The 11,321-nt window shown below is 39.6% G+C and overlaps 1 protein-coding gene across 1 annotated transcript; it reads left to right on the top strand.

Moving 5' to 3' along the window:
* The first annotated feature begins 3,254 nt into the window (after positions 1 to 3,254).
* Positions 3,255 to 4,199, top strand: LOC103667373 (olfactory receptor-like protein DTMT). The gene has a single exon (XM_040639913.1). The coding sequence runs from the start codon at positions 3,255 to 3,257 to the stop codon at positions 4,197 to 4,199; it is 945 nt and encodes a 314-aa protein (XP_040495847.1).
* The last annotated feature ends 7,122 nt before the right edge of the window (positions 4,200 to 11,321 follow it).

The raw sequence follows: 11,321 nt of genomic DNA, 5'->3' as shown, positions 1-11,321 counted from the left end.
ATCAGGATTGCTGTAATGGTTCTATTCTACGGGAAGCTGAGACTGCCACTTGGCCATTTTATGTTTTTTGTGTTACTGAACCAACAGGCAAAGAAAAGAGTTACCATACTGTCTGGGGTAATACAATCCAATTTAACAATAGAAAAATTGTATATCTCTACACAATGAGGAAAGACCATGCCTGATACCAGGAAGTTCTTTGGAGGACTACTTAATAAAAGTTAATGGAAAGCTACAGCAACCCAATAAAGACATTAACACTGAGGATCTGACTCCCAGGGAATGAAAGTTGAATGTAAAGAAGCCATCTAGCTGAAGTGATACACATAGAGGAAATATGGAAGAAGGAGTTATAAATATTAGCTATGGCTTTATGATCAATACAGAGTAAGAAATAGCTGGAAACTAGGAGGTAATCTGACACATGTGGAGAGTGGTGGCAGGGTGCTATTAAGGTTTCCTGCAGAGGTAAGAAGCTAAACATACCTCAATGAAATGAAAATCTAGGTTTCTTTTCTATCTCTGCATGAAGAAGAATTGAAAATAATCTGGGAGAATTCTCTCTGATTCCAGGACTTTCTATGCATCTGCATGTGGTTGGGTCACAGAGATCTAATCTCTGTTAGCTGCAGGTTTATCTCTCGCCTTGAGTATGTTTATGAGAAACTGGGTTGTAGTGAGAGATTATGCCACCCTGGAATCTTTCCAAAATATGTGTCTTTCATGGCACTTTGTTCAAAGACTACTTACGACTTATTCTTGCCCACAAAGTAAAGCCTCTTACACTGTAAGATATTTTAGGATATTCACAGCCTGGTCCCTGTTCCTTTCTATGGCTTCTCCAACCATCCTCCTTCACTTCCCAAAATGTAGGCTCCAGCCCCACAGGACTACTGTATATTCCCTAAACTGGCAGCGATTAAGCATCCCTATATGAACTTCTCTTCTTCCCCACTTCCCCCAAAGTATAGTCAGGTGTGATCAGTGATATAATCAGTCACTGCTCCAGGACTCAGAGCATTTGTCCTAAGGGTCCTGGGTAATTTCTGTGTCTTTAATGAGTTCCTTTAAGATCTAGACTCCTCTGGGATCCAGGGCCTCTTGGGCCCAGGGAAGCATAGAATGGGAGACGTGAGAAGGGATGTTGCAGACACAGGTGACTACAGAGGCTGTCACTTCACACAACTCAGGAAATAAAGGGAAACAGGACCTTAGGTAGTGTACTGGAGTCACCCTCAGACACACTGGGTAAGTTGGGCAGAGGGTGAATGAGCTGGTCCCTTAAGGGTCCTTCCAACCCAAGGGTCTTGCTTTCCCAGGTTGTTTGATGTTCTGCAGGATAGTTCTTCAGGTATGATAACCCTCCTCTTCTTCCCCTCCCTGCCTCCCGAGACTTCCCCACATTCTAGAAATATTTTGACTGGTGTTCACCAGTTACATTTAGTCTTTTTTAAATTATGGCATTCATAAATAATACTATATAAGGGCTCAAGTGTAGAAATTACCTTTATTTCTTCCTTTTCTCCCCAAATTACTAAATATCGAGACCCATCAGATATAATTTTTTACAGCAATATCACTGAATCCTGTGGATGCAACACAAGGAAATAGTGATGGTGTGGGTGTATAGTGGGTTGTCTGTTTAGGTTAAAGAGTAGTGTAGTTGAAGTTCAAATTTTTCCATGAGTTAGAGGTTATGTCAGGAAATTCTGTAATAAAGTGTTGAAAAGTAGTAAGGTTTTGTTCTAAGATGATTTAGTAGAATTAGATATTCTAGTAGGAGTTTGCCGTCTCTAGAGTTGAAGGAATGCATGTCTCAGGCTGAAGCACAGCCAATAAATATTTATGAAACATTGGCTGTATCCAGGCACTGTGCCAGGTGCTGACACTTCTGCAGTCATGAGGGCAGACATGGCCTTTCCTGCAAAAGAAAAGCCCAGTAGGGAGAACAGCTGTAAACAGTTCCCTGGGCATTTAATGCTTTAGGGACAAGTACAGGATGCTGGGGAAACATAGTAGCAGGTTCTCACCTGGTCTGGGGAGGGGGGACAGGAGAGATGTAGCTGAGGAAGTGACATGTAATATGGCTGAAGGGTAAGTAGGAGCAAACCAGGTGAAGAGGGGGGAAGATGCTAGGCGGGGGGACAGCAAGTGGAAAAGGCTGGAGGCAAGAAATTGTGCCTTTCAAGTCCAGCATTTCTGGAGAGGGGAATGTTGAGTGTCACTATGGGGCCAGGTGAAGCTGTGGAAGTCAGCAAGGGGCAGGTCTTGAAGCAACTTTTGTGCAATTCCTTTGGAGGGAATTTTGCCTTTATCTTGAGAGCAATGAGAATCTGTGAAGACTTTAGGGAGAATGATGATCAAATGTTCATCTTAGAATGCCACAGTGTGAATGAAGGATATTGAAGGAGAGAGTGTTCAAGTGTGGAAGCAGGGAGACGAGTGAAGAGAGAAGAGGCTGTCGCAATAGTACAGACAAGACATGATGTCAGCCCAGCCAGGATAGTGATGGTTGAGGTAATGAGTGGATGAATGAGAAAGAGGTTTAATGTGGCAGAGTCTTTAGGATGTTTTGACAGATTAGATATTGAGGGAAAGGAGGGGACTAAAGAAACCTCTCAGGTGTATGACTTGCGCCTGGATTTCTTCTGAGATGTGAGAGACTTGGAGGCGCAGATTGGGAGAGGGGCAGGGTGAGATCATGAGTTTTATTTGTGATCTGTTGAACCGAAGATGCTTGTGATTTTATATGAAGAGATAATCACTAAGCAATTAACGATACAGTTTCTGAAGGTGATAGAGATTTATCAATGAGATTTAGATGGTAATTTATGCCATTGGAATAGGCCATTTGTTTAGGGCTGCATAGGTAGCATTGTAAGAGAGCAGTATTTAGGAAAAAGCCTAAGGAACACCAATATATAAGCTGCTGTTATGAAAGACACCAATCACAGTTACTGAGAATGAAGGGCTGAGAACCAAGATGATCACACAGAAGATAAGAGATGAGAGTATTTCAGAAGGGAGGGGAAAGTCAATATGGTTAAATGGTGATGAATGAGAAATGAAAAAAGTCTGAAAGTGATTGAATTTAGTGATTTGTTATATTTGTGGTTACAGAATGTTGTTGTGGATAATGAGGGTGAAATCAATTTTTGCAGAACAACTTACCATGTATCATAGAAATATGTTCATTTTTATTCGGGTTTATAATGGACAGTATTATTTCCTCCTAAGGATACTGGACACAGAGCATGACAAGAAAGAATCAAACTGTCATCTCAGAATTTGTCCTCATGGGCCTGCCCATTGATCCAGATCAGCGATACCTGTTCTATGCCCTGTTCCTGGCCATGTATGTTACCACTGTCCTGGGGAACCTTCTCATCATCGTCCTCATTTGCCTGGACTCCCACCTCCACACACCCATGTATTTGTTTCTCAGCAATTTGTCTTTCTCTGATATCTGCTTCTCTTCTGTGACCATTCCCAACTTGTTGCAAACCATGCAGAGCCAAGACTCATCCATCCCCTATGCTGGCTGCCTGACCCAGATGTATTTCTTCCTGTTTTTTGCAGATCTGGAGAGCTTCCTCCTGGTGGCCATGGCCTATGACCGCTATGTGGCCATCTGCTTCCCCCTGCACTACACCACCATCATGAGCCCCAAGCTTTGTCTCTCGCTGGTGGTGCTTTCCTGGGTGCTGACCATGTTCCATGCTATGTTACACACTCTGCTCATGGCCGGATTGTGGTTCTGTGCAGACAACACAATCCCCCACTTTTTCTGTGATATGTCTGCTCTGCTGAAGCTGGCCTGCTCTGACACTCAAGTTAATGAGTTGGTGATATTTATCATGGGAGGGCTCATTCTTGTCATCCCATTCCTGCTCATCATCATGTCTTATGCACAGATTGTGTCATCCATCCTCAAGGTTCCTTCTGCCAGGGGCATCCGCAAAGCCTGCTCCACCTGTGGCTCCCACCTCTCTGTGGTGTCTCTCTTCTATGGGACAGTTATTGGTCTCTACTTGTGCCCATCCACGAATAATTCTACTGTTAAGGAGACTGTCATGGCTGCGATGTACACTGTGGTCACCCCCATGCTGAACCCCTTCATCTACAGCCTGAGGAACAGAGACATGAAGGGAGCCCTGGGGAGAGTTCTTTTCAAGAAGAAAATTCCTTTCCCTGTATAATGGTAAAGCTGGGGATTTTTACATAATTTTATCAAGTAGATACAGTGATATTAAATAAGAATATTGACCCAGGCTTTTTTTTTCACTATGAAGTTTTCTGTTAAAATGATATACTAAATAATTCTTCAATACATCAAAGAAATGGAGTTATGTAGTTGCTCTCAGAAAGGGGGATCTCAGTGACCTGCCAACAAGGTCTTTCTCTTTGTTATTCCCAGGAGACTCTAAAGAAGCTTTATTTTTTAACTTTTAATTGATCTTTCTGTCTCCAGTTGTTTAAGAACTAATATATCATGTGTCCATTTTTTTTTAACCAAAACTCTGTTTCAAATAATACCCTGCTCTCCCAGGTCAATATTTTGTTTGAGGAGCTATAAGAATTTTAATATACTGCTGAAAATGTGCATATTTCTATAACCAATACGAAAAACATTTTGTTGATATTCAGTAAACTTGAAAAAAGCCACACCGTGTAACTCAGCAGTTTTTATCCTCGTTATGTAACCCAGGAAATCTCACACACATTTGTAAAAACAAACACATAAAAGGATTTCTAACATTTTTGGGGAAAATAAAAAAGAACTTACAGACTAATGCGACATGTTGTTTGTGGATTTTATATGTATTTACCTACCTATATATTTTTAATATTATTTTTTATTATATAATGTTAGTCACCATACAGTACATCCCTAGTTTTTGATGTAAAGTTCCATGATTCATTACTTGCGTATAACACCCAGGGCACCATGCAATACGTGCCCTCCTTACTACCCATCACCAGCCTATCCCATTCCCCCAGCCCCCTCCCCTTCTGAAGCCCTCAGTTTGTTTCCCAGAGTCCACAGTCTCTCGTGGTTCATTCCCCCTTTCATTTACGCCCCCCCCTTTCTTTATCCCTTTCTTCTCCTACCGATCTTCCTACTTCTTATGTTCCATAAATGAGTGAAACCATATGATAATTGTGTCTCCCTCCTGCTTAGTATTTTGGAATTTTTAAACAAATTTTACATCTATGATCTTATTCTACTCTTATGATGATTCCACAAAGAAATCTTATCACCATCTTAAAGATTGAAAATGTGGAATTTGATGACTTGCCAAAGTCCCAGAATTGGTCAATATTGAGCTTAATTTCTCAGACTGTCTAATTTTAGGGTTTCTTCTTCTCCTTTCCCCCATCTCAGAAATAAGGGGAGAAGTCATTAATTTTTCAGTCTTAACCCCATGTATGGCATTGTCTAGAATTCCAACTTTGGATGGTTTGTTTCCTGTTGTCTCCCCTAGGTGGTGGCATCTAAATCCATTATTTTAATCCTTTCTTATATTCTGCTTCCTCCACATTTCTATCTGTGGATCTTTCACCAGTTCCCAGTTTTTATTTTCATCTTCATAGTAGACATCTCCCTTTGATGCTCTATGAGCACTTCAATCTTAACCTGCAAAGTATAACTCTTTATATTTCCCCCAAGCTTTCACTGTGCTTATAGTCCATTTGTTCTTTACTTTACAGAAGTACACGTGATAAAAATTACACACATGTAATGTATACATCTTGATGAGTTTAGACTTATGCATACGCCCATGATACTATCATCACAACCAAAATATTACATATATCCCTAGTCTCTAAGGATTTCCTTGTGTTCTTTTATGGCTTTTCTGTTCTTTTTTGATAAGAACACTTAACATGAAATCTATCCTCTTAACATATTTTAGAGTGTACAATACCATATTATCGACTGTGGGTACCATATTGTACATTAGATCTTTAGAACTTACTCATCTTATGTAACAGAAACGTATTATACCCATTGAAAAACCAGTTCTCCATTTCCTCCTCCCCCCTCTCGCCTGACAAGCGCTATTCAATTTTTCTTGTCTGCGGGTGTGATTATTTTAGATACCTTGTATCTAAAATGGAATCATGCAGTATTTGTCCTTCTGTGAGTGGGTTTTTTTCACTTAGCATAATGTCCTTTAAGTTCATCCATGTTGTCGCAAATATCAAGGTTTCTTCTTTTTAAAGGCTGAATGATATTCCATTGTATCTGTATATAGCTGTCCAATTTCCCAGCACCATTTATTGAAGGGAAATATAAAGTATATTGTATATGCTACACTTTATCCATTTATCTGTTGATGGACATTTGGATTGTTTCCATATCTCGGCTATTGTAAATAATGCTGCAATGAACACAGGAGTGCAGATATCTTTTTGAGATCCTGATATCATTTCTTTGGATATATACCTTCATTAGACATTTTATTTATTTTGCTATGTTATGTTAGTCACCATAGAGTACTTCATTACTTTTTGATGTAGTGTTCTATGATACATTGTTTGCTTATAACACGCAGTGCTCATTATAATACATGCCCCTCTTGATACCCAAAACTGGGTTAACCCATCCCCCCGTCCCCCTCCCCTCTAAAACCCTCAGTTTGTTTCCCAGAGTCCACAGTCTCTCATGGTTCATCTCCCCTTCTGATTTCCCCCTTTCATTTTTCCCTTCCTTCTCCTACTGTCCTCCGTGCTATTCCTTATGTTCCACATATAAGTGAAACCATATGATAATTGTCTTTCTCTGCTTGGCTTTTCCACTTAGCATCATCCCCTCAAGTTCCGTCCATGTCAGTGCAAAGGGTGGGTATTCATCCTTTCTGATGGATGAGTAATATTCCACATGTGTATATATGGACCACATCTTTATCCATTTTTCTGTTGAAGGGCATCTCGGGTCCTTCCACAGTTTGGCTATTGTGGACATTACTGCTATGAACATTGGGGTGCATGTGGCCCTTCTTTTCACTACCTCTGTATCTTTTGGATAAATACCCAGTAGTGCAATTGCTGGGCCATAGGGCAGCTCTATTTTTAACTTTTGGAGGAACCTCCATACTGTTTCCAAAGTGGCTGTACCAACTTGCATTCCCACCAACAGTGTAAGAGGGTTCCCCGTTATCCACATCTTCTCCAACATTTGTTGTTTCCTGCCTTGTTAATTCTTGCCATTCTACCTGGTGTAAGGTGGTATCTCAATGTGGTTTTGATTTGAATTGCCTTGATGGCTAACAGACACACAGATCAGTGGAACAGAACAGAGAGTCCAGATGTGGACCCTCAACTCTATGGTCAACTAATCTTTGACAAAGCAGGAAAAAATATCTAATGGAAAAAAGACAGTCTCTTCAATAAATGGTGCTGGGGAAATTGGACAGCTATATACTGAAGAATGAAACTCTACCATTCTCTTACACCATATACAAAGATAAACTCTAAATGGATGAAAGACTTCAGTGTGAGACAGGAATCCATCAAAATCCTAGAGGAGAACATAGGCAGTATCATCTTTGACACTGGGCACAGATACTTCTTTCAAGACATGTCTCCATAGGCAAGGGAAACAAAAGCAAAAATGAACTCTTGGGACTTTATCAAGATAAAAAGCTTCTGCACAACAAAGGAAACAGTCAACAAAACAAAGAGGCAGCCCACGGAATGGGAGAAGATATTTGCAAATGGCACTACAGATAAAGGACTGGTATCCAAGATCTATAACAAACTTCCCAAACTCAACACCCAAAAACCAAACAAGCAAATGAAAAAATGGGCAGAAGACATGAACAGACACTTCTCCAAAGAAGACATACAAATGTAACAGACACATGAGAAAACACTCCCTCTTCATTAGATATTTACGAATAGTTTCTCCCATTCAACAGGATGCCTTTTCATTCTGTTGTTTCCTTTGCAATGCAGAAGCTTTTAAGATAGATGTAGCATCAAAAAGAATAAAATGGACCTATTATCAGATCAGTTGCGTAAATAGCTAAGAGCATGTTGTACTATGTGGTAAGCCTTTATTTACCTTTATTTAAAAATTGCCAAAACGTCTTCCAAAGTGGTGTGCCCTTTTGAATTGAGTTACTCTAATTTTCACAACTTAAAATCAATTTTTCAGATCCTTTCCTTTGTTTCCCAAGCTGGTATTCAGGAGGTCTCACTCATAGGCAAAGAGCACTGGCTTTGCCATTCGATCTGAGATTAAATCCTGACTCCAAAAACTTAAAAACCATTTTTTTAAAATTTAAATTCAATTACTTAACATGTAATGTATTATTTGCTTCAGGGGTACAGGTCTGTGATTCATCAGTCTTATACAATACTCAGTGCTCATTACAACACATACCCTCCCCAACGTCTATCACCCAGTCGCCCCATCCCTCCATCCCCCTCCTCTTTGGCAACCCTCAGCTTGTTTCCTGTGGTTAAGAGTCTCTTATGGTTTGTCTTCCTCTCTGGTTTCATCTTGTTTTATTTTTTCCTCTCTTCCCCTATGATCCTCTGCTTTGTTTCTTAAATTCCACATATGAGTGGGATCATATGATAATTGTCTCTGATTGACTTATTTCTCTTAGCATAATACTCTCTAGTTCCAGCCATGTTGTTGTAAATGGCAAGATTTCATTTTTTATGGCTGAGTAATATTCCTCTGTGTGTGTGTGTGTGGTGTATGTATACACCTATATATACACCACATATGCTTTATCCATTCATCTGTCAATGGACATCTGGGCTCTTTCCATAGTTTGGCTATTGTGGATATTGCTGCTATGAACATTGACGTGCAGGTGTCCCTTCAGATCACTGCATTTCTGTCTTTGAGGTAAATACCCAGTAGTGCAATTGCTGGGTCATAGGGTAGCTCTATTTTCAACTTTTTGTGGAACCTCCACACTGTTTCACAGAGTGTCTGCATATACACTGAAGTGTCTTGGCTGCACTATCAGGGAAGTTGTAGGAAGTAACTGTAAAGTCAAGAAAGGGGGTTAAGAGTGACTAAACTAAGTACATTTAGCTGAGAGTTCATAAAATTTATTGTCCAAACTGGAATTTAGATACATATAAATTTTTTATTTTGAAATAATTATAGACTCATAAGAAATTTGAAAAATAGTACAGAAAGATAATTTGTACCTTATCCAGGTTTCTCTAGTGGTACCATTTTATATAAGTAGAATACATTAACAAAACCAGGAAATTGACTAGCACATCATGATGAACTGGACCACAGACCTTACTTGCATTCCACCTGTATTTGCTGCACACATTCTTTTATTATCATCAGCATCATCATCACTATCATTTATTTGTGTGTAGTTTATGATACTTTATTGTACATATGGATATATATATAACCACCAACAAAAGAACTCCAGAACTTTCTCCTCACCATGAGGATGTCTATTGTATTATATCTTCATAGTTCAAACTGGAATATATTTTGAGAATAAAAGGAGTCTAATAATGGGACTGTACAGGACAAACTGGTATATATGCTCATCTTAATTTTAGCTTATATAAATGTGATCATAGACGTTCAGAAAGTAACAGGGGCAGAGAGAGAGAGAAAATATGAATGAATGAATGAATGAATGCCAAGCAAGAGATTAGAAGTAGAGATACTTTTTCTCCCCTTTCTGCAACAGGATTCCCGATACAGGCATGTATTTCATTGGTGCTGTACTAAAGAAATATCAGCTACTTAAGAATGAAAAAAATGGGCTTCCTTTGACTTACTGACAGACAATGTCACTATATAATGAGGCCCCTTGCTAGGGGATATTCTTTTTTTTTTAATTTCAGTACAGTTAACATGCTGTGTTATATTAGTTTGACAGAATGGGAGAAGATATTTCCAAATGTCTTATCAGATAAATGGCTAGTATCCAAAATCTATAAAGAACTTATCAAATTCAACCCCCCAAAAAGAAATAATCCAATCAAGAAATGGGCAGAAGACATGAAGAGACATCTCCCCAAAGAAGACATCCAAATGGCCAACAGATACATGAATAATGCTGAACATCACTGGACATCATGGAAATACAAATCAAAACCACAATGAGATACCACCTTTCACCAGTCAGAATGACTAAAATTAACAAGTCAGGAAACTACAGATGTTGGGGAGGATGCAGAGAAAGGGGAGCCCTCCTATACTATGGGTGGGAATGCAAGGTGGTGCAGCCACTCTGGAAAACACAATGGAGGTTCCTCCAAAAGTTCAAAATAGAGATACCCTATGACTCAGCAATTGCACTATTGGGTATTTATCCCAAAGATACAGACGTAGTGAAAAGAAGGGCCACATGCACCCCAATGTTCATAGCAGCATTGTCCACAATAGCTAAATTGTGGAAGGAGACAAGATGCCCTTCAACAGACAAATGGATGAAGATGTGGTCCATATATACAATGGAATATTACTCAGCCATTAAAAAAGAAATCTTGGGGTGCCTGGGTGGCCCGGTCTGTTGAGCATCGTCTTTGGCTCAGGTCATGATCACAGGGTTCTGGGAACAAGCCCCACATCAGGCTCCGTGATCATAGGGAAGCCCACTTCTCCCTCTCCCTCTGCTCCCCCCCCCACATTGTGCTCTTTCTCTTTCGCTCTGCTCTCTCTGTCAAATGAATACAGAAAATCTTTAAAAAAGTGAAATCTTACCATTTGCAATGATGTGGTTGGAACTAGATCATCATCAGAGAGAAATATCATAGCATGTGATATCATATGATTTCACTCATATGTGGAATTTAAGAAACAAAACAGATGAACGTAGGGGAAAGGAGGGAAAATTAAAACAAGACAAAATCAGAAAGGGAGACAAACCATAAGAGACATTTAACTACACATAACAAATTGAGGGTTGCTGGAGTGGAGGTGTATGGAGAAATGGGGTAACCGGGTGATGATGGACATTAAGGAGGGCACTTAATGTAATGAGCACTGGGTGTTACATGCAACTGTTGAATCACTCACTAAACTCTACCTCAGAAACTAATAGTAAGCTGTATGTTAGTTAATTGTTTTTAAATTAAAAAAAGTACCAACAACATTTTTCATAGAGCTAGAAGAAGCAATCCTATAATTTGTATGGAACCACAGAAGACCCCAAATAGCCAAAGCAATCTTGGAAAAGAAATGCAAAGCTGGAGGCATCACAATTCTGGACTTCAAATCATATTATAAAACTGTAGTGATCAAGACAGTATGGTACTGGGACAAAAACAGACACATTGATGAACGGAACAGAACAGAAAACCCTGAAATGTAC

The sequence above is a fragment of the Ursus maritimus genome, unplaced genomic scaffold (assembly GCF_017311325.1).
Source record: "Ursus maritimus isolate PB19 unplaced genomic scaffold, ASM1731132v1 scaffold_24, whole genome shotgun sequence".
Taxonomy (NCBI): domain Eukaryota; kingdom Metazoa; phylum Chordata; class Mammalia; order Carnivora; family Ursidae; genus Ursus; species Ursus maritimus.
This window is presented reverse-complemented; position numbering and strand designations above follow the sequence as displayed.